At 56.2% G+C, this 27,136-nt stretch overlaps 3 protein-coding genes across 3 annotated transcripts; 1 reads left to right on the top strand and 2 right to left on the bottom strand.

Moving 5' to 3' along the window:
- Positions 1 to 2,810: 2,810 nt before the first annotated feature.
- Positions 2,811 to 13,825, bottom strand: RBM42 (RNA binding motif protein 42). Its single transcript, XM_034072268.1, has 9 exons — positions 13,615 to 13,825; positions 12,790 to 12,931; positions 9,621 to 9,699; positions 9,222 to 9,287; positions 8,424 to 8,587; positions 6,803 to 6,988; positions 5,283 to 5,403; positions 4,158 to 4,352; positions 2,811 to 2,969 (listed from the first exon to the last, which is right to left on the bottom strand). Exons 1-9 carry the CDS (start codon positions 13,782 to 13,784, stop codon positions 2,857 to 2,859), a joined length of 1,236 nt encoding a protein of 411 aa, XP_033928159.1. The 5' UTR covers positions 13,785 to 13,825; the 3' UTR covers positions 2,811 to 2,856.
- A 161-nt stretch (positions 13,826 to 13,986) lies between these two features.
- On the bottom strand, positions 13,987 to 15,344 carry TYROBP (transmembrane immune signaling adaptor TYROBP). The gene is made up of 5 exons (XM_034072334.1): positions 15,275 to 15,344; positions 14,462 to 14,482; positions 14,259 to 14,375; positions 14,132 to 14,175; positions 13,987 to 14,053 (listed from the first exon to the last, which is right to left on the bottom strand). Exons 1-5 carry the CDS (start codon positions 15,306 to 15,308, stop codon positions 14,006 to 14,008), a joined length of 264 nt encoding a protein of 87 aa, XP_033928225.1. The 5' UTR covers positions 15,309 to 15,344; the 3' UTR covers positions 13,987 to 14,005.
- Positions 15,345 to 16,295: 951 nt separating this feature from the next.
- CTU1 (cytosolic thiouridylase subunit 1) lies at positions 16,296 to 27,023 on the top strand. Its single transcript, XM_034072267.1, has 5 exons — positions 16,296 to 16,408; positions 18,053 to 18,554; positions 24,611 to 24,687; positions 25,753 to 26,169; positions 27,015 to 27,023. Exons 2-5 carry the CDS (start codon positions 18,056 to 18,058, stop codon positions 27,021 to 27,023), a joined length of 1,002 nt encoding a protein of 333 aa, XP_033928158.1. The 5' UTR covers positions 16,296 to 16,408; positions 18,053 to 18,055.
- The last annotated feature ends 113 nt before the right edge of the window (positions 27,024 to 27,136 follow it).

Below are 27,136 nucleotides of genomic sequence, written 5' to 3'. Positions count from 1 at the left end.
CAGCGCCGCCCTCCTAAGGGGAAGCCCCGCCCCCTTCCGTCGAGGCCCCGCCCCCCTCCGCACAGGCCCCGCCCCCTCCTCAGACCCCGCCCCCTCCGGGGACCCCCTGGTCCAATGGCGGCTGCGGAGGAGGGCGGAGGAGACCCCGTGGGCGCCGCCATCTTGGACGTCACGTGACCCCCCGCGGTGGACGCCGGCGCCATGCTCACGTGACGCCGAGGAGGCCTCGCACCTGCGGGGGTCACGTGACCCCGCTGGGGCAGCACAGCCAATAGGGAGAGGCTCTGAGGTGCCGTGGGGGCCGCCATGTTGGACATCACGTGACCTCAAGGAGGTGTCTCGTGACGTTTCCCGGCCTATGAGAGAGGCTCCCATTGAGCCCCCCGCGAGGTCACGTGACCCTCAGGACGCCCCGCAGCCAATCAGGAGCGGCTCCCGGGAGCTGCCGTGGGGGCCGCCATGTTGGACGTCACGTGACCTCTGCGAGGTGTCCCATGACGCATTGAGGCCTATGAGAGAGGACCCCCATGTGCACCCGGCGAGGTCACGTGACCCTCAGGAGGCCCCACAGCCAATCAGGAGCGGCTCCCAGGATGCTTTGCAGCCCCCGGAGGACGACAGCAAAGGTATGTGGGTCACTTAGGGGTCACGTAGGGGTCATAGAGGTCAGTTATGGTCCCATAGCCTCACTTATGGGCCCTATTGGATCACTTATGGGTCCCATAGGGTCACTTATGGGCCCTATAGCGTCACTTATGGGCCCCATAGGATCACTTATGGGTCCCATAGGGTGACTTATGGGCCCTATAGCATCACTTATGGTCCCATAGGATCACTTATGGGTCCCATAGGGTCACTTATGGGCCCCATATCATCACTTATGGGTCCCCTCCTGCCCCACAGCTCCACTCGATCCCATCCTGCGGCTGCTCCGGCGCCGGCGCCATCGCCTATGGCAGAGCCTGAGGTGAGGCCCCGCCCCTCACCCCTCAAGCCCCTCCCCTCTCCTCCAAGCCCCTCCCCCTCCTCCAAGCCCCTCCCCTCTCCTCCAAGCCCCTCCCCCTCCTCCAAGCCCCTCCCCCTCCTCCAAGCCCCTCCCCCAAGCCCCTCCCCCTCCTCCAAGCCCCTCCCCTCTCCTCCAAGCCCCTCCCCCTCCTCCAAGCCCCTCCCCTCTCCTCCAAGCCCCTCCCCTCCTCCAAGCCCCTCCCCCCCTCCAAGCCCCTCCCCCTCCTCCAAGCCCCTCCCCCTCCTCCAAGCCCCTCCCTCTCCTCCAAGCCCCTCCCCCTCCAAGCCCCTCCCCTCCTCCAAGCCCCTCCCCTCCTCAAGCCCCTCCCCCTCCTCCAAGCCCCTCCCTCTCCTCCAAGCCCCTCCCCCTCCTCCAAGCCCCTCCCCCTCCTCCAAGCCCCTCCCCTCTCCTCCAAGCCCCTCCCCCCTCCTCCAAGCCCCTCCCCCCTCCTCCAAGCCCCTCCCTCTCCTCCAAGCCCCTCCCCTCTCCTCCAAGCCCCTCCCCTCTCCAAGCCCCTCCCCCTCCTCCAAGCCCCTCCCCCTCCTCAAGCCCCTCCCCCTCCTCCAAGCCCCTCCCCTCCAAGCCCCTCCCCCTCCTCCAAGGCCCTCCGCCCTCCTCCAAGCCCCTCCCCCCTCCTCCAAGCCCCTCCCCCCTCCTCCAAGCCCCTCCCCCTCCTCCAAGCCCCTCCCCTCCAAGCCCCTCCCCCTCCTCCAAGCCCCTCCCTCTCCTCCAAGCCCCTCCCCCTCCTCCAAGCCCCTCCCCCTCCTCCAAGCCCCTCCCCCTCCTCCAAGCCCCTCCCTCTCCTCCAAGCCCCTCCCTCTCCTCCAAGCCCCTCCCTCACCTCCAAGCCCCTCCCCCTCCAAGCCCCTCCCATCTCCAAGCCCCGCCCCCTCCTCAAGCCCCGCCCCTTACTGGCCCCTCCCCCCCCAGGGCTGTTGACTCCGCCCTGGCCTCGCTCCCGCATTGATGGGGATCCAAGATGGCCGCCGGACCGCAGCTCCCAGCATGCACTGCGCGCCCATAGGGCGGTGAATGGGGTGGGGTTTATGCTAATGACATGGAAATGATGTAACGGTCACATCAACTACAGGCAAACAGAACTGTTGTTTGGGTAATGGTATTCAAATGAGTTAATAAATATGCTAATTGTATGTAAATTAACCTGGTTTGTGGTGATTTTATTCAGATGAGGACCGAACGCCCCTTCTGCTGTTTAGAACTACTGATTAGCTAATTATATTCAAATCAGATCATACATATGCTAATTGTATGTAAATTAGCTTTCATGGTAATTATATTCAAATGAGGACCGAACACCCCTTCTTCTGTTTAGCTATTGATATTCAAACCAGATCATATATATGCTAGTTGTATGCAAATTAATCCACGTCATGCTAATTTTATTCAAATCATGACCGAACAGCCCTTCTGCTGTTTAGCTAATGATATTCAAATCAGAACATAGAGATGCTAATTGTATGTAAATTAACCTGCTCAAATGAGGACTGAACACCTCTTCTGCTGTTTAGGACTGCTATTTAACCAATGCTATTCAAATCAAATCATAAATATGCTAATTATATGTAAATTATCCCGCTCAAATGAGGACTGAGCACACCTTCTGCTGTTCAGAACCGCTATCTAATGATAGCCAAATCAGATCGTAAACATGCTAATTGTATGCAAATTAACCTGCTTCATGTTAACTTTATTCAAATGAGGCCGAGCACCCCAACCTTCCCATCCCCATCTCAGGCTCCGCCTCCAACTCCCAAACCCCGCCCACCCCTAGGCCACGCCCACCCCTAGGCCACGCCCACCCGAGGCTCCGCCCCCCGGCGGTGACGTCATCATCTGAGGCCCAACTTCTTCTTCTCCCTCTGCTTCCGCCTGACGACCTCCAGGTTCCTGTCCTTCCACATGCTCTTGCGCAGCTTGATGGGCCTGGAGCCCACGTACTTCCCTATGGGGCAGGGGGGGCACTTGTGGGGCTGGGAGGGGGTCACTTGTGGGGCCACTTGTGGGGCACTTGTGGGGTCACTTGTGGGGCTGGGGGGGCACTTGTGGGGCTGGGAGGGGGTCACTTGTGGGGCCACTTGTGGGGCACTTGTGGGGTCACTTGTGGGGCTGGGGGGGGCACTTGTGGGGCTGGGGGGGGCACTTGTGGGGCTAGGGGGGCACTTGTGGGGCTGGGGGGGGTCACTTGTGGGGCTGAGGGGGGCACTTGTGGGGCACTTGTGGGGTTACTTGTGGGGCACTTATGGGGGCACTTGTGGGGCTGGGAGGGGGCACCTGTGGGGCACTTATGGGGTCGCTTATGGGGCTCAGAGGGGGTCACTTATGGGGATCAGAGGGGGTCACTTATGGGGCTGGGAGGGGATCACTTATGGGGCTGGGAGGGGGTCACTTGTGGGGCACTTATGGGCCTCACAGTGTCTCACTTATGGGTCTCCCTTATGGGTCTCAGTGGGAATCACTTATGGGTCTCACTTATGGTGCTTGGAGGGTGTCACTTATGAGGCTTAAAGGGGGTCACTTATGGGTCTCAGAGGGGCTCACTTACGGGGCTAAGATAGGGTCACTTATGGGGCTTGGAAGGGGGGTGTTACTTATGGGTCTCACTTATGGGTCTCAGTGGGTCTCACTTATGGGTCTCACTTATGGGTCTCAGTGGGTCTCACTTATGGGTCCCACTTATGGGTCCCACTTATGGGTCTCACTTATGGGTCTCACTTATGGGTCTCAGTGGGTCTCACTTATGGGTCCCACTTATGGGTCCCACTTATGGGTCTCAGTGGGTCTCACTTATGGGTCTCACTTATGGGTCTCACTTATGGGTCTCACTTATGGGTCCCACTTAAGGGTCTCACTTATGGGTCTCAGTGGGTCTCACTTATGGGTCTCACTTATGGGTCTCAGTGGGTCTCACTTATGGGGCTCAGTGGGTCTCACTTATGGGTCTCCCTTATGGGTCTCAGTGGGAATCACTTATGGGTCTCACTTATGGTGCTTGGAGGGTGTCACTTATGAGGCTTAAAGGGGGTCACTTATGGGTCTCAGTGGGTCCCACTTATGGGTCTCACTTATGGGTCTCACTTATGGGTCTCAGTGGGTCTCAGTGGGTCTCACTTATGGCCCCCCCCACACTTACCGTTCATCTCCCGCATGGCGCGCACGTAGTCCGCGGGGTCCTTGAAGGACACGAACCCATAACCTTTGGTCTTGCCGGTGCGTTTGTCGCGGATGACCTTGGCCTTGAGGAAGGAGGGGAAGCGACCGAAGGCGCGAGCCAGGATCTCATCATTCACCTCATTGCCCAGGTCACCGCAGAAGATCCGGAAGTCATCTGGGGACATATGGGGCAGCTATGGGTCACTATGGGGCGCTATGGGTCTCTATGGTCTCTATGGTCTCTATGGGTCTCTATGGGTCTCTATGTGTCTCTGTGTGTCTCTATGTGTCTCTATGGGTCTCTATGTGTCTCTATGGGTCTCTATGTGTCTCTATGGGTCTCTATGGTCTCTATGGGTCTCTATGGGGCTCTATGGGTCTCTATGGCACGAGCCAGGATCTCATCATTCACCTCGTTCCCGAGGTCACCACAGAAGATCCGGAAGTCATCTGGGGACATATGGGGCAGCTATGGGTCACTATGGGGCGCTATGGGGCTCTATGGGTCTCTATGGTCTCTATGTGTCTCTATGTGTCTCTATGGTCTCTATGGGTCTCTATGTGTCTCTATGGGTCTCTATGTGTCTCTATGGTCTCTATGTGTCTCTTTGGTCTCTATGTGTCTCTATGGTCTCTATGGTCTCTATGTGTCTCTATGTGTCTCTATGTGTCTCTATGGTCTCTATGTGTCTCTATGTGTTTCTATGTGTCTCTATGTGTCTCTATGTGTCTCTATGTGTCTCTATGGTCTCTATGGTCTCTATGTCTCTCTATGGTCTCTATGTGTCTCTATGGTCTCTATGTGTCTCTATGTGTCTCTATGTGTCTCTATGTGTCTCTATGGTCTCTATGTGTCTCTATGGTCTCTATGTGTCTCTATGTGTCTCTACGTGTCTCTATGGTCTCTATGTGTCTCTATGTGTCTCTATGGTCTCTATGTGTCTCTATGTGTCTCTATGGTCTCTATGTGTCTCTATGTGTCTCTATGTGTCTCTATGTGTCTCTATGTGTCTCTATGTGTCTCTATGTGTCTCTATGGTCTCTATATGTCTCTATAGGTCCCTATATGTCCCTATATGTCCCTATACGTCCCTATGTTCCATACCCGCATCCCACTCCAGCAGACTTGGGTCCTCCCAGCTGCTCCCAGCTGCTGTCCGGATGCAGCGTTTGAGCCTCTCGCCCCTCCCCTTGCGCTTGTCCTCCGGCGATGGCTCCGCCCCCACCTGCGGGTGGGAGGGGCTTAGGGGCAGGCCACGCCCCCAATACCGTGACCCCGCCCCCTTTGCCTTAGGCCACGCCCCCCCGGTAGCTCTGCCCACAGACATGCATCCGGATGGAGGCATCTGGAGGCAATTGGTTAGGACCAGTTAAAACCAGCTCCATCCCAGTTACACCCAGTTAGAACTGGTTCCGTCCCAGTTAGACCCAGTTAGAACCAGTTCCATCCCAGTTACACCCAGTTAGAACTGGTTCTGTCCCAGTTACACCCAGTTAGAACTGGTTACATCCCAGTTAGACCCAGTTAGAACCAGTTCCATCCCAGTTAGACCCAGTTAGAACTGGTTTCATCCCAGTTAGACGCAGTTAGAACCGGTTCTATCCCAGTTACACCCAGTTAGAACTGGTTACATCCCAGTTAGACCCAGTTAGAACCAGTTCCATCCCAGTTAGAGCCAGTTAGAACCAGTTCTATCCCAGTTAGACCCAGTTAGAACCAGTTCTATCCCAGTTAGACCCAGTTAGAACTGGTTCCATCCCAGTTACACCCAGTTAGAACTGGTTACATCCCAGTTAGGACCCAGTTATAACCAGCTCCATCCCAGTCAGACCCACCTGCCAGCAGTTAGGACCAGTTACAACCAGTTCCAACTAGACCCAATTGGGACCAGTTAGGAACAGTTACAACCAGTTCCAGTTAGGACCACTTACAACCAGTTCCATAGACCCAATTGTGACCAGTTAGGACCAGTTGCAACCAGTTCCAACTAGACCCAACTGGGACCAGTTAGGACCAGTTCTAACCAGTTCCAACTAGAACCAATTGGGACCAGTTAGGACCAGTTACAACTAGTTCCAACTAGATCTAACTGGGACCAGTTAGGACCAGTTGTAACCAGTTCCAGTTAGAACCAGTTCCAACTAGACCCAATTGGGACCAGTTAGGACCAGTTGTAACCAGTTCCAGTTAGAACCAGTTCCAACTAGATCCAATTGGGACCAGTTAGGACCAGTTATAATCAGTTCCAGTTAGAACCAGTTCCAACTAGATCCAACTGGGACCAGTTAGGACCAGTTGTAACCAGTTCCAGTTAGAACCAGTTCCAACTAGATCCAACTGGGACCAGTTAGGACCAGTTGTAACCAGTTCCAGTTAGAACCAGTTCCAGCTAGATCCAATTGGGACCAGTTGGGACCAGTTACAACCAGTTCCAGTTAAGGCCAATTCCAACCAGTTCCAGTTAGACCCAATTGGGACCAGTTAGGACCAGTTGAAACCAGTTCCAGTTAGGACCAGTTAGAACCAGTTCCTGTTAGACCCCACTGCAAGCACACCCGATACAAGCCCCGCCCACCGCCCCGCAGCCAATCAGATCCACCCCTCCCCTAAGCCCCGCCCCTTACATCCGGGCTCATGAACGGCGCCTCCGGGGGGCGTGTCCTCCGCGCGGGGCGTGGCGCGGGGTGGGCGGGGCGAGGCTCCACGGTGGGCGTGGCCACGGGGTGGGCGTGGCCTGAGGGCAGGCAGGGCCCAATGTCCGCCAGGGCGGGGGGGGGCAGCGGCCGCGCGGGGGGGGGCAGCGGCTCCTCCTATTGGATGAACGGGAAAGGGGCGGGGCTTAGGCACAAGCCACGCCCCCCAGCGCATGGCCACGCCCCCAATGGGGGGGGCGAACCCACCTGGGTCTTGCGGGGGGGGGGGGTAGACGGTGGGAGCCGCTTGGATCACGGTGGGGGTCAGTTTGGGGGGGGGAGGGGCTGCGACCCCCAAGGAGGAGGAGGGGGAGGGGGAGGGGGAGGAAGGGGGGGGAGGGGCGGAGGAAGGGGAGGGGGATGGGGTGGGAGGAGGGGGGCGGGGACCGGCCACCAGAGGGGTCAAAGGGGTCACCGGGGGGGCGGTTCCAACCTGTGGGGGGGGGGGGGAGAGGAGAGGGTTATGGATGGGCATTGGTAGCATCCCATTCACCCCCCCATTAACCTCCATTGGTAGCATCCCATTCACCCCCCCCCCATTAACCTCCATTGGTAGCATCCCATTCACCCCCCCCATTAACCTCCATTGGTACCATCCCATTCACCCCCCCCATTAACCTCCATTGGTAGCATCCCATTCACCCCCCCCATTAACCTCCATTGGTACCATCCCATTCACCCCCCCCATTAACCTCCATTGGTAGCATCCCATTCACCCCCCCCCCCATTAACCTCCATTGGTACCATCCCATTCACCCCCCCCCCCATTAACCTCCATTGGTAGCATCCCATTCACCCCCCCCATTAACCTCCATTGGTACCATCCCATTCACCCCCCCCATTAACCTCCATTGGTAGCATCCCATTCACCCCCCCCATTAACCTCCATTGGTACCATCCCATTCACCCCCCCATTAACCTCCATTGGTACCATCCCATTCACCCCCCCCATTAACCCCCATTGGTAGCATCCAATTCACCCCCCCCATTAACCTCCATTGGTACCATCCCATTCACCCTCCCCCCCATTAACCTCCATTGGTAGCATCCCATTCACCCCCCCCATTAACCTCCATTGGTAGCATCCCATTCACCCCCCCCATAGCCCCCCATTGATTCCCATTGATACCCATTGATCCCCATTGACTCCCATTGATCCCCATTGATCCCCTTTGATCCCCATTGACCCCCATTGATTCCTATTGATCCCCATTGATTCCCATTGATCCCCATTGATCCCCATTGCCCCCCATTGATCCCCATTGATCCCCATTGCCCCCATTGATCCCGATTGACCCTCATTGATCCCCATTGATCCCCATTGACCCCCATTGATTCCCATTGCCCCCCATTGATCCCCATTGTTCCCCATTGATCGCCATTGACCCTCATTGATCCCCATTGACCCTCATTGATCCCCATTGATCCCCATTGACCCTCATTGACCCTCATTGATCCCCATTGACCCCCATTGATTCCTATTGATCCTCATTGACCCCCATTGATCCCCATTGACCCCCATTGATTCCCATTGATCCCCATTGATACTCACAGGCCCCGGGCCCCGCATGGGGGTCCCCATGGGGGGGAGGGGCGCAGGAGGGGGGGGCCGCTGGAGGGGCGGGGCCATCAGCAGGGGGGGGGCGGGGGGGGCCCCCAGGGTGGGCCCCACCATTGGCCCCGGGGGGGGGCGCAGGGACAGAGAGCGGGGGGCACCTGAAAGAGAGGGGTGAGGGGGTCACTGACCCCATAGAGACCTATGGGCCCCATAGAGACCCATAGAGCCCCATAGTGACCCCATAGAGACACATAGATGCCTCATAGAGACCCCATAGAGCCCCATAGTGACCCCATAGAGCCCCATAGAGACCCCATAGAGACCCCATAGAGCCCCATAGTGACCCCATAGAGCCCCATAGAGACCCCATAGAGACCCCATAGAGCCCATAGAGCCCCATAAAGACCCATAGAGACCCCATAGAGCCCCATAGAGACCCCATAGAGACCCCATAGAGCCCATAGAGCCCCATTGATCCCCATAGACCCCATTGATCCCCGTAAAGCCCCATTGAGCCCCATTGATCCCCATTGAGCACCAAAGACCCCATAGAGCCCCATTGAGCCCCAGAGACCCCCATAGAGCCCCATAGAGCTCCATAGACCCTATAGAGCCCCATTTTGCCCCATAGAGCCCCATTGGTCCCCATTGACCCCCATTGATCCCATTGATCCCCATAGAGCCCATAGAGCCCCATTGATCCCCATTGACCCTCATTGATCCCCATTGATCCCCATTGACCCCCATAGAGACCCATAGAGACCCATAGCGCCCCATTGACCCCCCCATCACCTGAGCGCTGCAGCACATGGGGCACGAATGCAGGTCTCAGCACTGGGGGTCGCTGTGGGGACACAGCTGTGGGGGGGACCCACACATAGAGGGGGGGTCAGTGCTATGGGGTCACCCCATAGGACATGGGGGGGGGGATGGGACCCACACATAAAGGGGGGGTCAATGCAATGGGGTCACCCCATAGGACATGGGGGGGATGGGACCCACACGTAAAGGGGGGGTCAGTGCTATGGGGTCACCCCATAGGACATGGGGGGGGGATGGGACCCACACATAAAGGGGGGGTCAATGCAATGGGGTCACCCCATAGGACATGGGGGGGATGGGACCCACACGTAAAGGGGGGGTCAATGCAATGGGGTCACCCCATAGGACATGGGGGGGGATGGGACCCACCTGGACCCACAAATGGGGGGGCTCCGATGGGGGGTCCGGAGGCAGCGGCTGCAGCGCGGGCCTCGAGGCTCTGCTGAACCTGGGGGGGGAGAGGGGGGTTATGGGGGGGTTATGGGGTATCTATGGGGTGTCTATGGGATGTCTATGGGGTATCTATGGGGTGTCTATGGGGTGTCTATGGGGTGTCTATGGGGTGTCTATGGGTGTCTATGGGGGGGTCCATTGGGTGTCTAAGGGATGTCTATGTGGGGTCTATAGGGTATCTATGGGGTGTCTATGGGGTGTGTATGGGGTCTCTATGGGGTGTCTATGGGATGTCTATGGGGTGTCTCTGGGGTGCCTATAGAGTATCTATGGGTCTCTATGTGGTGTCTATGGGCATCTATGGGTGTGTCTATGGAGTGTCTATGGGGTATCGATGGTTTGTCTATGGGTGTCTATGGGGGGGTCTATGGGGTGTCTATGGGGTGTCTATGGGACTCTATGTGGTGTCTATGGGGTGTCTATGTGGTATCTATGGGGTGTCTATACGGTGTCTATGGGTGTCTATGGGGTGTCTATGGGATGCCTATGGGTATCTATGGGGTGTCTATGGGGTGTCTATGGGTGTCTATGGGGTGTCTATGGGGGGTCTATGGGTGGTCTATGGGGTGTCTATGGGTGTCTATGGGGTGTCTATGGGGTGTCTATGGGATGTCTATGGGGTATGTATGGGGTGTCTATAGGGTGTCTATGGGTGTCTATGGGGTGTCTATGGAGTGTCTATGGGGGTCTATGGGGTGTCTATGGGTGGTCTATGGGGTGTCTATGGGTGTCTATGGGGTGTCTATGGGGTGTCTATGGGATGTCTATGGGGTATGTATGGGGTGTCTATAGGGTGTCTATGGGTGTCTATGGGGTGTCTATGGAGTGTCTATGGGGGTCTATGGGGTGTCTATGGGTGTCTATGGGGGGTCTATGGGGGGTCTATGGGTGTCTATGGGGTGTCTAAGGGGTGTCTATAGGTTGTCTATGGGTGTCTATGGGGGGTCTATGGGTGTCTATGGGGTGTCTATGGGGTATCTATGGGGTGTCTATAGGGTGTCTATGGGTGTCTATGGGGTGTCTATGGGGTGTCTATAGGGTGTCTATGGGTGTCTATGGGGGGTCTATGGGGGGTCTATGGGTTGTCTATGGGGTGTCTATGGGGTGTCTATGGGTGTCTATGGGGTGTCTATAGAGTGTCTATGCAGTGTCTATGAGATCTCTATGGGGTATCTATGGGATGTCTATGTGGTCTCTATGGGTCTCTATGTGTCTCTATGTGTCTCTATGGTCTCTATGTGTCTCTATGTGTCTCTATAGGTCTCTATGTGTCTCTATGTCTCTCTATGGGTCTCTCTGTGTCTCTATGTGTCTCTATGGTCTCTATGTGTCTCTATGTGTCTCTATGTGTCTCTATGGGTCTCTATGTGTCTCTATGTGTCTCTATGTGTCTCTATGGTCTCTATGTGTCTCTATGGGTCTCTATGTGTCTCAATGGTCTCCATGTGTCTCTATGGTCTCTATGTGTCTCTATGTGTCTCTATGGGTCTCTATGTGTCTCTATGGTCTCTATGTGTCTCTATGTGTCTCTATGTGTCTCTATGTGTCTCTATGGTCTCTATGTGTCTCTATGGTCTCTATGGGTCTCTATGGGTCTCTATGTGTCTCTATGGTCTCTATGTGTCTCTATGTGTCTCTATGTGTCTCTATGGTCTCTATGTGTCTCTATGGGTCTCTATGTGTCTCTATGGTCTCTATGTGTCTCTATGTGTCTCTATGGGTCTCTATGTGTCTCTATGTGTCTCTATGTGTCTCTATGGTCTCTATGTGGCTCTATGGGTCTCTATGTGTCTCTATGTGTCTCTATGTGTCTCAATGGTCTCTATGTGTCTCTATGGGTCTCTATGTGTCTCTATGTGTCTCTATGTGTCTCTATGGTCTCTATGTGGCTCTATGGGTCTCTATGGGTCTCTATGTGTCTCTATGGTCTCTATGTGTCTCTATGGGTCTCTATGTGTCTCTATGGGTCTCTATGGGTCTCTATGTGTCTCTATGGTCTCTATGTGTCTCTATGTGTCTCTATGGGTCTCTATGTGTCTCTATGTGTCTCTATGTGGCTCTATGGTCTCTATGTGGCTCTATGGGTCTCTATGTGTCTCTATGTGTCTCTATGTGTCTCAATGGTCTCCATGTGTCTCTATGGTCTCTATGTGTCTCTATGTGTCTCTATGTGTCTCTATGGTCTCTATGTGTCTCTATGGGTCTCTATGTGTCTCTATGGTCTCTATGTGTCTCTATGTGTCTCTATGTGTCTCTATGTGTCTCTATGTGTCTCTATGGGTCTCTATGTGTCTCTATGTGTCTCTATGTGTCTCTATGGTCTCTATGTGTCTCTATGTGTCTCTATGGGTCTCTATGGGTCTCTATGTGTCTCTATGGGTCTCTATGGGTCTCTATGTGTCTCTATGTGTCTCTATGTGTCTCTATGGTCTCTATGTTTCTCTATGTGTCTCTATGTGTCTCTATGTGTCTCTATGGGTCTCTATGTGTCTCTATGTGTCTCTATGTGTCTCTATGTGTCTCTATGTGTCTCTATGGTCTCTATGTGTCTCTATGGTCTCTATGTGTCTCTATGTGTCTCTATGTGTCTCTATGGTCTCTATGTGTCTCTATGGTCTCTATGTGTCTCTATGTGTCTCTATGTGTCTCTATGGTCTCTATGTGTCTCTATGGTCTCTATGTGTCTCTATGTGTCTCTCTCTATGGTCTCTATGGTCTCTATGGTCTCTATGGTCTCTATGTGTCTCTATGTGTCTCTATGGGTCTCTATGGGTCTCTATGTGTCTCTATGGTCTCTATGTGTCTCTATGGTCTCTATGTGTCTCTATGTGTCTCTCTCTATGGTCTCTATGTGTCTCTATGGTCTCTATGTGTCTCTATGGTCTCTATGTGTCTCTATGTGTCTCTCTCTATGGTCTCTATGGTCTCTATGGTCTCTATGGTCTCTATGTGTCTCTATGTGTCTCTATGGGTCTCTATGGGTCTCTATGTGTCTCTATGGTCTCTATGGTCTCTATGGTCTCTATGTGTCTCTATAGGTCTCTATGTGTCTCTATGTGTCTCTATGTGTCTCTATGGGCCTCACCTGCTGGTAGGTGTTGGTGGCTATGATTGGCCGCAGCACAGGGGTCACAGGGGTCACAGGGGGCACGGCCATGGCAGCTGTGGGGTCCCCACTGTTGGGGGGCGGGGCAGGGGTGGGGGCCCCCAGAACCTCCTGCTCGAACCTAGGGGGGGACACAGACACAGGGGTCAATGGGAACCCCCCATTGACTGCAATGGAACGACCCTTAAGCCCCGCCCCCTACGCGTTGCCATGGGGACAACCTTATGGCCCCGCCCCCGTTGCCAGGGCACCCACCCCCTTCGAACCTGGGGGGGGGGGGCACAGATATAGGGGTCAATGGGAACCCCCCCATTGAACTCAATGGAACGATCCTTAAGCCCCGCCCCCTACGCGTTGCCATGGAGACAACCTTATGGCCACGCCCCCGTTGCTACGGCAACCCCCCCCCCCCCCGGAGGGGAGCACAGACACAGGAGTCAATGGGAGCCCCCCCATTGACCGCAATGGAACGGTCCTTAAGCCCCGCCCCCGTTGCCATGGGGACGCTTTTAAGGCCACGCCCCCGTTCCCATGGAGATGGCCCCGCCCCCTCCGCGTTGCCATGGGGAAACCCCGACCCCGTTGCCATGGCGATGGCCCCAAGCCCCCCCCCCCCCATTGCAAATGCCCCGCCCCCGTTGCCATGGGGATTACCCCGCCCCCCCCGGTTGCCAAGGTGTGACCCCGCCCCCTCAGCGTTGCCATGGCGACGGCCCCGCCCCCTCAGCGTTGCCATGGAGATGGCCCCGCCCCCATTCCCACAGGCCCCGCCCCCTCTGCCCTCGCCCCGCCCCCTCTCCTCACAGCGCCATCTCGGCCTCCATCTCCTTCATCCGCTCCTCTCCGCTCTTCCCGGGCCCCGCCCCGGAACCGGAACCGAGACCGGAACCGGAACCGAGACCGGAACCGGAACCGGGACCCGAACCGGGCCCAGGCCCCGGAGCCGCCGCCGCTGCTGCCGAGGCCGCCGCCATGATGGCCACACCGGAAGAGAGGGAAGACGTGGGTGGGGCTAAGTGGGACCGACTTCCGGCGCGCGCAGATGACGTCACGCGCAGGCGGCCCACCCCTCCCGAAGCGGAAATGGGGAGAAAAACAGCGAATTGAGGCAAATTAAGGCCAAAAACCAACAGTTTTATTGGGGGGAGGGGCTGGGGAGGAGGGGGAGGGGCAGGGGGCGGGGCAGGGGGCGGGGCTATCTCTTGAGCTCGCTGTACACGTCCCCACGTGGTCCCTGCAGCTCCTGGGGGGGGGGGGAAGGGGGCGGAGTCAGTCGCACCATATATGAGCAAAGCTCCGCCCACTTCCCCCGTGGTCTCACCTGATAGGTCGGCTCCACCTCCGGGGGGCGGGGCTTGGCCTCACCTGGGAGGGGAAGGGGGAGGGGTTAACTCCGTCCATAAGCCCCGCCCCTCTCTCTAGCCCCTCCCCTCTCAAGCCCCGCCCACCTCTCCGGCCCCGCCCCCCCAGGCAGTAGGCCCCGCCCGCGATGAGCAGCGTCATGATGACGTCAGCGGCCACGAGCGCTGCGATTGGTCCAGGGCCCGGCAGGCAGGAGCTGCAATCTAATTGGATAGATGGGGAGAGGGGTTGAACCACGTGACCCCACGTGACCATGGGGGGGGGGGTGGGGGTGTGGGGAGGGTCTCACCTCCCTCTGCAGCAGCCAATCCTGGAGGGAGAAATGGTCACGTGACAACAGTGAAAGCTCCGCCCCTCCTTCCCCATTGGCTCCTCCCACGCCTTTAGCCCCTCCCTCTTTAGCCCCTCCTTCCCCATTGGCTCCTCCTACCTATTGGCTCCTCCCACCCTTTAGCCCCTCCCACCCCATTGGCTCCTCCCACCCCATTAGCCCCTCCCACCCCATTGGCTCCTCCCACTCCTTTAGCCCCTCCCACCCCATTGGCTCCTCCCACCCCATTGGCTCCTCCCACCCCTTTACCCCTCCCACCCCATTGGCTCCTCCCACCCCATTGGCTCCTCCCACCCCTTTAGCCCCTCCCACCCCATTGGCTCCTCCCACCCCATTGGCTCCTCCCACCCTTTAGCCCCTCCCACCCCATTGGCTCCTCCCACCCCATTGGCTCCTCCCACCCTTTAGCCCCTCCCACCCCATTGGCTCCTCCCACTCCTTTAGCCCCTCCCACCCCATTGGCTCCTCCCATCCCTTTAGCCCCTCCCTCTTTAGCCCCTCCTTCCCCATTGGCTCCTCCCACCCCATTGGCTCCTCCCACCCCTTTAGCCCCTCCCACCCCATTGGCTCCTCCCACCCCTTTAGCCCCTCCCACCCCATTGGCTCCTCCCACCCCTTTAGCTCCTCCCACCCCGTCCCCTCTCCCACCCCATTGGCTCTTCCCACCCCTTATTCCTCCCCCTCCATTGGCTCTATAAGGGGCGTGGCCAAGGAGGGGGGTGGGCGGAGCCTCAGGAGGGGGCGGAGCCTATGAAGGGGGCGTGGCCTCACCCATCAGCAGCAGCAGGCCCAGGGGGGGTCTCATGGCGCCGACGGGCACAGCCCTGGCGGCCAATGGGGAAGTGGGAGGGGCTTAGGGGGTCACGTGGGCTTAGCTCCGCCCCCCTCCTTGTTCCCCTTTCGGGGAGGCCACGCCCCCTGATGGAAGCTCCGCCCCCTTTGGGTGTGTTTAATATGGCCCTAATTAACCTTGGGGCTGTTAATGACCATTTAAGGCCATTAATTGCCCCTTGGCCGCTATTAATTGCCCCATTGGGCCATCAATTACCCCTATGGGGTTTTATTTACCCCCCAAGGGGCAATAATTGCCCTACGGGGGCATTAATTGCACCAACGGAGACTGTAATTACCCCTCGGGGCTATTACTTGCCCCTCGGGGCTATTAATTGCCCCTGGGGGGCATTACTTACCCCCGGGCACCGTTATTTACCCCTATGGGGGCTATTAATTGCCTCTAGGGGCTACTAATTGCCCCTTGGGGGTATTAATTACCCCCGGGCACCGTTATTTACCCCTATGGGGGCTATTAATTGCCTCTAGGGGCTACTAATTGCCCCTTGGGGGTATTAATTACCCCCGGGCACCGTTATTCACCCCTATTGGGGCTATTAGTTGCCCCTCGTGGCTATTAATTGCCCCTGGAGGGCATTACTTACACCCGGGCACCGTTATTTACCCCTATGGGGTCTATTAATTGCCTCTAGGGGCTATTAATTGCACCTTGGGGGCATTAATTACCCCCGGGCACCGTTATTTACCCCTATGGGGTCTATTAATTGCCCCTCGTGGCTATTAATTGCCCCTGGGGGGCATTAATTACCCCCGGGCACCATTATTTACCCGCATGGGGGCTATTAATTGCCCCTGGGGGGTATTAATTACCCCCGAGCACTGTTATTTACCCCTATGGGGGCTATTAATCACCAATAGAGGCCACTAATGCCCCATTAGGGCTATTAACGACCCCACCCCATGGATGCCCCGCCCCCACCCCGCTAGCCCCGCCCCTCACGCTCTGATTGGCTCCCTGGCGGCCGTGGCCACGCCCCCTCCGCGGTGCACGCTGGGAAGGCCTCAGCAGCGCGGTCGGTGGCTCCGTGGGTCCGGAGGACGAGACCATTACCGGTAATGGGGGGGGGGACGGACACGTGGGTGATGGGGGGGTGGAAGAGACCATTAATGGGGTTATGGGGGGGGTATGGGGGGATGGGAGCGAGCATTGAGGCCGTTGGGGGGGTGGGAGGGGCTATGGGGGGGAAGGAGCCATTGGGGCCATTGGGGGGGGTGGAAGGAACCATTGCGGGCATTGGGGAGAGTGAGAGGGACTATGAGGGGTGGAAGGGACCATTGTGGCCATAGGGGGGTGGAAGGAACCATTGCGGGCATTGGGGGGGGTGGGAGGAACCATTGGGGGGGGGGGGGAAGGAACCATTGTGGCCATAGGGAGGGGTGGGAGGGACTAAGGAAAGGGAAGGAACCATTGTGGCTATGGGGGCAGTGGAAGGAACCATTGTGTCCATAGGGGGGGTTGGTGTGGGAGCCCCCATTACTATCAATAGGGGTGTACTTGTGTGTACCAAATACCCCTTATTCTCCCCCATTAACCCTGTTTCTGTCCCCCCCTCTCCATTATAAACAATGCTCCTCCCCCACTGCCCCATTGTGTCTATGGGGGGGAGTGGAAGGAACCATTGTGTCTATGGGGGGGAGTGGAAGGAACCATTGTGTCTATGGGGGAGAGGAAGGAACCATTGTGTCTATGGGGGGGAGAGGAAGGAACCATTGTGTCTATGGGGGGGGGAAGGAACCATTGTGTCTATGGGGGAGTGGAAGGAACCATTGTGTCTATGGGGGTGTTTTAGTGTGGGAGCCTCCATTACCATCACTAGGGGTGTATTTGGGTGCACCAAATACCCTTTATTTCTCCCCCATCACCCCATTAACGTTATCTGTGTCTCTCTATTCCCATTACAGATGCCCCCCCCCCTGCTGCCCCATTGTGACCATGGGGGGGAGTGGAAGGGACTAAGGAGGGGGAAGGAACCCTTGTGTCTATGGGGGGGGTTTGGGTTGGGATCAGTAGGGGTATATTGGGGGTACTAAATGACCCTTATTCCCCCCCATTAACCTTCTCTATGTCCCTCTATCTCCATTACAGACGATGCCCCCCCCCAGCTGCCCATTGTGTCTATGGGGGGGAGTGGAAGGAACTATTGTGTCTATGGGGGGGGGGGGAAGAAACCATTGTGTCTATGGGGGGGGTTTGGGTTGGGATCAGTAGGGGTATATTTAGGGCTACCAAATGACCCTTATTCCCCCCCATTAACCTTCTCTATGTCTCTCTATCTCTATTGCAAACGATGCCCCCCCCCCAGCTGCCCCATTGTGGCTATTGGGGGGGGGTGGAAGGAACTATTGTGTCTATGGGGGGGGGGAAGAAACCATTGTGTCTATGGGGCTGTTTTAGTGTGGGAAGCCCCATTACCATCAATAGGGGTGTACTTGGGTGTACCAAATCCCCCCCCATTCCCCATTAACCCTGTTTCTGTCCCCCCCCCTCCATTACAAACGATGCCCCCCCCCCCCGCTGCCGCATTGTATTCATGGGGGGGAGAGGAAGGAACCATTGTGTCTATGGGGGAGTGGAAGGAACCATTGTGTCTATGGGGGGGGGGTTTGGGTTGGGATCAATAGGGATGTACTTGGGTGCACCAAATACCCCTTATTTCCCCCATTAACCTTCTCTATGTCTCTCTATCTCCATTACAGACGATGCCCCCCCCCCGCTGCCGCCAGTGCCCCCACCCGGCCGCCCTCATCCGCCCCCGCTGCGGGACCCCCCTATGCGGCCCCTGCTTCGTGACCCGCTTCGAGGCCGAGTTCCTGCTGTCCCTGACCCCCCCCCCAGGCTCCAGGATCCCGGCACCGGCTCCGGGATCCAAGGTGGCCGTGGCAGCCTCGGGGGGCAAGGACTCGACGGTGCTGAGCCACCTGCTCCAGCGCCTGGCGCCGCGGCTGCGCCTGCGCCTGGCGCTGCTGGCGGTGGACGAGGGCATCGCCGGCTACCGCGAGGCCGCGCTCGGGGCCGTGCGGCGCAACCGCGGGCGGGAGCCGCTGCTGGTGCTGGCGCATAAGGAGGTGTTCGGCTGGAGCGTGGATGAGGTGGGAGCTGTGCTGGGCAATGGGTCCCGGTGCACGTTCTGTGGGGTGCTCCGCAGGCAGGCGCTGGAGAGGGCGGCGAGGGGGATGGGAGCTGACTGCATCGCTACTGGTGAGGAGAACTGGGTCTAACTGGGTCTAACTGGGATGGAACTGGTCCTAACTGGTTCTAATTGGGTCCAATTGGGATGGAACTGGTTCTAACTGGGATGGAACTGGTTGCAACTGGTTCAAACTGGGTCTAACTGGGATGGAACTGGTTCTAAGTGAGTCTAACTGGGATGTACTGGTTCTAACTGGGATGGAACTGGTCCTAACTGGGTCTAACTGGGATGGAATCAGTTGTAACTGGGTCTAACTGGGATGGAACTGGTCCTAACTGGGTCTAACTGGGATGGAATCAGTTGTAACTGGGTCTAACTGGGATGGAAGTGGTCCTAACTGGGTCTAACAGGAGTGAAACTGGCCCTAACTGGGATGGAACTGGTTCTAAGTGAGTCTAACTGGGATGTACTGGTTCTAACTGGGATGGAACCAGTTGCAACTGGGTCTGAATGAGTCTAACTGGGATGGAACCAGTTGTAACTGGGTCTAACTGGGATGGAACTGGTTCTAACTGGTTGTAACTGGGTCTAACTGGGATGGAACCAGTTGTAACTGGGTGTAACTGGGTGTAACTGGGATGCAACTGGTCCTAACTGGGATGGAACCAGTTGTAACTGGGCGTAACTGGGTCTAACTGGGATGCAACTGGTCCTAACTGGGATGGAACAGGTTGTAACTGGGCGTAACTGGGTCTAACTGGGATGCAACTGGTCCTAACTGGGATGGAACAGGTTGTAACTGGTCCTAACTGGGATGGAACCAGTTGTAACTGGGTCTAACTGGGCTGCGCCTGCGCCTGGCGCTGCTGGCGGTGGACGAGGGCATCGCCGGCTACCGCGAGGCCGCGCTCGGGGCCGTGCGGCGCAACCGCGGGCGGGAGCCGCTGCTGGTGCTGGCGCATAAGGAGGTGTTCGGCTGGAGCGTGGATGAGGTGGGAGCTGTGCTGGGCAATGGGTCCCGGTGCACGTTCTGTGGGGTGCTCCGCAGGCAGGCGCTGGAGAGGGCGGCGAGGGGGATGGGAGCTGACTGCATCGCTACTGGTGAGGAGAACTGGGTCTAACTGGGTCTAACTGGGATGGAAATGGGTCTAACTGGGATGGAACTGGTCCTAACTGGTTCAAACTGGGTCTAACTGGGATGGAACTGGTCCTGAGTGAGTCTAACTGGGATGTACTTGTTCTAACTGGGATGGAACTGGTTGTAACTGGTTCTAACTGGGATGGAACCAGTTGTAACTGGGTGTAACTGGGTCTAACTGGGATGCAACTGGTACTAACTGGGATGGAACCAGTTGTAACTGGGCGTAACTGGGTCTAACTGGGATGCAACTGGTCCTAACTGGGATGGAACAGGTTGTAACTGGTTGTAACTGGTCCTAACTGGGATGGAACCAGTTGTAACTGGTTTTATGTGGGTCTATCTGGGATGGAACTGGTTGTAACTGGGTCTAACTGGGATGGAACAGGTTGTAACTGGTTCTAACTGGGTCTAACTGGGATGGAACTGGTTCTAACTGGGATGGAACTGGTTCTAACTGGGATGCACTGGTTCTAACTGGGATGGAACTGGTTCTAACTGGGATGGACTGGTTCTAACTGGGATGGAACTGGTTCTAACTGGGATGCACTGGTTCTAACTGGGATGGAACTGGTTCTAACTGGGATGGACTGGTTCTAACTGGGATGGAACTGGTTCTAACTGGGATGCACTGGTTCTAACTGGGATGGAACTGGTTCTAACTGGGATGGACTGGTTCTAACTGGGATGTACTGGTTCTAACTGGGATGGAACCAGTTGCAACTGGGTCTGAATGAGTCTAACTGGGATGGAACTGGTTGTAACTGGTTCTAACTGGGATGCACTGGTTCTAACTGGGATGTGTTCGGCTGGAGCGTGGATGAGGTGGGAGCTGTGCTGGGCAATGGGTCCCGGTGCACGTTCTGTGGGGTGCTCCGCAGGCAGGCGCTGGAGAGGGCGGCGAGGGGGATGGGAGCTGACTGCATCGCTACTGGTGAGGAGAACTGGGTGGAACTGGGTCAAACTGGGATGGAAATGGGTCTAACTGGGATGGAACTGGTCCTAACTGGGATGGAACTGGTTGTAACTGGTTCAAACTGGTCCTAACTGGGATGGAACTGGTTCTAACTGGGATGGAACTGGTCCTAACTGGTTCAAACTGGGTCTAACTGGGATAGAACTGGTTCTAACTGGGATGGAACTGGTCCTAACTGGTTCAAACTGGGTCTAACTGGGATGGAACTGGTCCTAACTGGTTCAAACTGGGTCTAACTGGGATGGAACTGGTCCTAACTGGGATGGAACTGGTCCTAACTGGTTCAAACTGGGTCTAACTGGGATGGAACCAGTTCTAACTGGGATGGAACTGGTTGCAACTGGTTCAGACTGGTTCTAACTGGGATGGAACTGGTTCTAACTGGGATGCACTGGTTCTAACTGGGATGCACTGGTTCTAACTGGGATGCACTGGTTCTAACTGGGATGTGTTCGGCTGGAGCGTGGATGAGGTGGGAGCTGTGCTGGGCAATGGGTCCCGGTGCACGTTCTGTGGGGTGCTCCGCAGGCAGGCGCTGGAGAGGGCGGCGAGGGGGATGGGAGCTGACTGCATCGTTACTGGTGAGCGAAACTGGGTCTAACTGGGTCTAACTGGGATGGAAATGGGTCTAACTGGGATGGAACTGGTCCTAACTGGTGCAAACTGGCTCTAACTGGGATGGAACTGGTTCTAACTGGGATGGAACTGGTTCTAACTGGGATGGAACTGGTTGTAACTGGTTCAAACTGGGTCTAACTGGTTCAAACTGGGTCTAACTGGGACGGAACTGGTCCTAACTGTGATGGAACTGGTCCTGAGTGAGTCTAACTGGGATGTACTGGTTCTAACTGGGATGGAACTGGTCCTAACTGGTTCAAACTGGGCCTAACTGGTTCAAACTGGGTCTAACTGGGACGGAACTGGTCCTAACTGGGATGGAACTGGTTGTAACTGGTTCAAACTGGGTCTAACTGGGATGGAACCGGTTGTAACTGGGTGTAACTGGGTCTAACCGGGATGGAACTGGTTGTAACTGCTTGTAACTGGTCCTAACTGGGATGGAACCAGTTGTAACTGGGCGTAACTGGGTCTAACTGGGATGCAACTGGTCCTAACTGGGATGGAACCAGTTGTAACTGGGCGTAACTGGTTCTAACTGGGATGCAACTGGTCCTAACTGGGATGGAACAGGTTGTAACTGGTTCAAACTGGGTCTAACTGGGATGGAACTGGTTCTAACTGGGATGGAACTGGTTGTAACTGGTCCTAACTGGGTCTAACTGGGATGGAACCAGTTGTAACTGGGTCTAACTGTGATGGAACCAGTTGTAACTGGGTCTAACTGGGATGGAACTGGTTGTAACTGGGTCTAACAGGGATGGAACCAGTTGCAACTGGGTCTAAATGAGTCTAACTGGGATGGAAGTGGTTCTAACTGGTTGTAACTGGGTCTAACTGGGATGCAACTGGTCGTAACTGGGATGGAACTGGTCCTAACTGGGATGCAACTGGTCCCAACTGGGATGGAAATGGTCCTAACTGGGATAGAACTGGTTCTAACTGGTTCTAACTGGTCCCAATTGGGTCTAACTGCTGGCGCTGGACGAGGGCATCGCCGGCTACCGCAAGGCTGCGGCCGGGAACCGCTGCTGGTGCTGGCGCATAAGGAGGTGTTCGTGCTGGGATGGACTGGTTCTAACTGGGATGGAACTGGTTCTAACTGGGATGGACTGGTTCTAACTGGGATGCACTGGTTCTAACTGGGATGCACTGGTTCTAACTGGGATGCACTGGTTCTAAATGGGATGGACTGGTTCTAACTGGGATGGACTGGTTCTAAATGGGATGGACTGGTTCTAACTGGGATGGAACTGGTTCTAACTGGGATGCACTGGTTCTAACTGGGATGCACTGGTTCTAACTGGGATGGACTGGTTCTAAATGGGATGGACTGGTTCTAACTGGGATGGAACTGGTTCTAACTGGGATGGACTGGTTCTAACTGGGATGGACTGGTTCTAAGTGGGATGTGTTGGGCTGCAGCGTGTATGAGGTGGGCGCCACGCTGGGATGGACTGGTTCTAACTGGGATGGACTGGTTCTAAATGGGATGGACTGGTTCTAACTGGGATGGACTGGTTCTAACTGGGATGGAACTGGTTGTAACTGGGTCTAACTGAATGGAAATGGTTGTAACTGGAACTGGTCATAACTGGGATGTACTGGTTGCAATGTGGTCTAACTGGAACTGGTTATAAGTGCTCCTAATGGGTTGCAATTGGGTCTAAGTGGACCTGGTTATAAGTGCTCCTAACTGGTTGCAATGGGGTCTAACTGGAAGTGGTTAATACTGGTCCTAACTTGTCCCAGTTGTGTCTAACTGGAACTGGTTAGAACTGGTCTTAATTGGTTGTAATTGGGGTGAACTGGAACAGGTTAGAACTGGTGCTAATGGGTTGCAATGGGGTCTACTTGGAACTGGTTGTAACTGGTCCTAACTGGTTGTAATTGGGTCTACTTGGAACTGGTTATAACTGGTCCTAACTGGTGGCAGGTGGGTCTAACTGGAACCGCTTCTAACTGGTTGTAATAGGGTCTAACTGGAACTGGTTACAACTGTTCCTAACTGGTTGTAAGTGGGTAGAACTAGAACTGGTTATAACTGGTTTTAACCGGTTGTAATTGGGTCCAACTGGACCTGGTTATAACTGAGCCTAATCAGGTCGAACTGGAACTGGTTATAACTGGTCCCAATCGGGTGTAACAGGACCCGGTTATAACTGGGCCTAATTGGGTCTAACTGGACCTGGTTTAAACTGGGTCTAAGTGGTTGCAGTTGGGTCTAACTGTACCTGGTTATATTGGGTCCTAATGGGTTGCAATTGGGTTGAACTGGAACTGGTTATAACCGGGTCCTAACTAGACCCGGTTATAACTGGTCCCAATTGGGTCTAACTGGACCTGGTTATAATTGGTCCTAACTGGTTGCAAGAGTCTAACTGGAACTGGTTATATTTGGTCCTAATGGGTTGCAATGAGGTCTAACTGGGCCTGGTTGTAACTGGTCTTAATGGTTGCTAACTGGGATGAAACCGGGTCTAACTGGGATGGAACCGGTTCTAGGTGTAACTGGGATGGAACCAGTTCTAACTGGGTGTAACTGGGATGGAACCAGTTCTAACTGGGTATAACTGGGATGGAACCAGTTCTAACTGGGTCTGACTGGGATGGAACCAGTTCTAACTGGGATGGAACCGGTTTTAACTGGGTCTAATTGGGATGGAACCGGTTCTAGGTGTAACTGAGATGGAACCAGTTCTAACTGGGGTGTAACTGGGATGGAACCTGTTCTAACTGGGATGGAACCAGTCCTAACTGGGTCTAACTGGGATGGAACCAGTTCTAACTGGGATGGAACCAGTCCTAACTGGGTCTAACTGGGATGGAACCGGTTCTAACTGGGTGTAACTGGAATGGAACCAGTTCTAACTGGGATGGAACCAATTTTATCTGGGTCTAACTGGGATGGAACCAGTTCTATCCGGTTCTAACTGGAATGGAACCAGTTCTAAGTGGTTCTAACTGGGATGGAACCAGTTCTAACTGGTTCTAACTCCCTGTAACTGGGATGGAACCAGTTCTAACTGGTTCTAACTCTCTGTAACTAGGATGGAACCAGTTCTAACTGGCTCTAACTGGGGTGGAACTGGTTCTAACTGGGATGGACTGGTTCCAACTGGGATGGACTGGTTCTAACTGGGGTGGAACTGGTTCTAACTGGGATGGAACCAGTTCTAACTGGGATGGAAGTGGTTCTAACTGGGATGGAAGTGGTTCTAACTGGGATGGACTGGTTCTAACTGGTTCTAACTGGGGTGGAACTGGTTCTAACTGGGATGGAACTGGTTCTAACTGGGATGAACTGGTTCTAACTGGGATGGACTGGTTCTAACTGGGATGGAACTGGTTCTAACTGGGATGGACTGGTTCTAACTGGTTCTAACCCGCAGGCCACAACGCTGATGACATTGCTGAGACTTTGCTGATGAATTTCCTGCGTGGGGACATTGCAAGACTGCGGAGAACAGCCTGGGAGGGAGGAACCGGCCCCATAGAGAGCCCCATAGAGAGCCCCATAGAGAGCCCCATAGAGAGCCCCATAGAGAACCCTATGGAGAGCCCCATGGAGAGACCCATAGAGAGCACCATGGACCCCACAGGCACCTCCACGGACACCACAGAGACCTCCAAGGACCCCATGGACAACTCCAAGGACCCCATAGGCACCTGCAAGGACCCCATTGATACTTCCAGGAGCTCCAGAGGGGTCCCTATGGGGCCTCCAATGACCTCGAAGCCCACAGGCACCTCCATGGACACCCCCAAGGACCCTATAGGAACCCCCAAGGAGACCTCCAAGGACCCCACAGGCACCTCCAAGGACACCACGAAGACCTCCAAGGACCCCATTGACACCTCCAAGGATCCCACAGGCACCTCCAAGGACACCACGGAGACTTCCAAGGACCCTATAGGCACCCGCAAGGACCCCATGGACAACTCCAAGGACCTCATGGACGTTCTGCTTCGCTTCATGAGCTTTCCAACCGCCCCAAACCCCATAGCAACTACTTCAGGCACTATCGGAGCCACCCCAGCCTCCATAGCCCCCATAACCTCTACTTCAGGCACTATTAGAGCCTCCATAGGTCCCACTTCAGGCACTACCGCAGCCACCCCAGGCTCCGTAGCCTCCACCTCAGGCACTATTGGAGCCACCCCAGGCCCCATAGGCTCCATAGGCCCCAGGTCGGGCTCTGTAGGCCCCAGCTCAGGTATTACCTCAGCTACCCAAGGCCCCGTAGGCCCCGGCTCCATAGGCTCCACTTCAGGCACTATCAAAGCCACCCCAAGCCCTGTAGGCCCCAGCTCAGGCACTATCGGTGCCACCCCAGGCTCCGTAGGCTCCATAGGCCCCACTTCAGGCCCCGTCGGCCGCAGCTCAGGCACTGCCGCAGCCACCCCAGGTTCCATAGGCCCCACTTCAGGCACTATCGGAGCCTCCATAGGCCCCACTTCAGGCACTATCAAAGCCACCCCACGCCCCATAGGCCGCAGCTCAGGCACCACCACAGCCACCCCCCTCCGCAAGGCCCCCCCCTCCGCGCCTGCGCAGCCGCTGCCGCCGGTGCCCCGCTGCAAGCCCCTGCGCCACGCCTGCGAGAAGGAGATCGTCCTCTACGCCCACTTCCGGCGCCTGGATTACGTCAGCACCGAGTGCGCGCACGCGCACAGGGCCTTCCGCGGCCACGCGCGCGCGCTCCTGAAGGCCCTGGAGGCCTCGCGCGCGGCCGCGGTGCCGGCGCTGGGCCACTCGGGGCGGCGCTTGGTTGTGACGTCACCCAAAGGGGGAGGGACTTCCGGTGACGCGGGGGGTCACGCCCCCCTGCGCGCATGCGCGCGGTGCGGGTTCGGCAGCAGCCGCGCGCTCTGTATGACGTGTGTCCTGCAGGGGGCGCTGGGGGGGGGGAGGCCGCGGGTGGCGCTGGGTAAGAGGGGCCTGGAGGAGGTGGGGGAGGGGTGGGGGTGGGGGGAGGGGGAGGGGGGGGATGGGGCTGGAGGTTATGGGGCTGATGATGGCTATGGGGCTGGGGGACATAAGGGTAAGGGTTATGGGGCTGATAGAGGCTGTAGTTGTGGGGCTGGGAATGGTAAAGGTGATGGTTATGGGGCTGGAGGTTATGGGGCTGAAGGGGGCCATAAAGGGGATGGTTATGGGGCTGGGAGCTGTAGTTGTAGGGCTGGAGACTGTACTTGTGGGGCTAGGGGCCATAAGAGTGATGGTTATGGGGCTGGAGGCCATAATGGTGATGGTTATGGGGCTCATGGGGTCCAGAAAGGGGATGGTTATAGGGCTGATGGGGGATGTACCTGTGGGGCTGGTGGGGGTCATAAACGTGATGGTTATGGGGCTGGGGACCATAAGGGTAAGGCTTATGGGGCTGATGGAGGCTGTAGTTGTGGGGCTGGGGGCCATAAGGGTAAGGGTTATGGGGCTGAAGGGGACTATAAAGGTGATGGTTATGGGGCTGGAAGCTGTAGTTGTGGGGCTGATGGGGGATGTAGTTGTGGGGCTGGAGACTGTACTTGTGGGGCTAGGGGCCATAAGAGTGATGGTTATGGGGCTGGAGGCCATAAGGGTGAGGGCTATGGGGCTGGGGACAGTAAGGGTGATGGTTATGGGGCTGGAGGTTGTAGTTGTGGGGCTGGGGATGGTAAAGGTGGTGGTTATGGGGCTGAAGGGGGTCATAAAGGGGATGGTTATGGGGCTGGAGGCCATAAGGGTGATAGTTATGGGGCTGGAGGCTGTAGTTGTGGGGCTAGGGACCATAAGGGTGATGGTTATGGGGCTAGGGACCATAAGGGTTATGGGTCTGGGGTCTGTACTTGTGGGGCTGGGACCCACGGATCCCTTGGCTCTGGGGGCAGTGGGGAGGGCACTTGTAGGGCCCGTGGGGCTGTGGACCCCCGGGGGG

This window comes from Melopsittacus undulatus, chromosome 26 (assembly GCF_012275295.1).
Source record: "Melopsittacus undulatus isolate bMelUnd1 chromosome 26, bMelUnd1.mat.Z, whole genome shotgun sequence".
Classification (NCBI taxonomy): Eukaryota; Metazoa; Chordata; class Aves; order Psittaciformes; family Psittaculidae; genus Melopsittacus; species Melopsittacus undulatus.
Note: the sequence above shows the minus strand (reverse complement) of the source record. Positions and strands in the feature narration are given on the sequence as shown.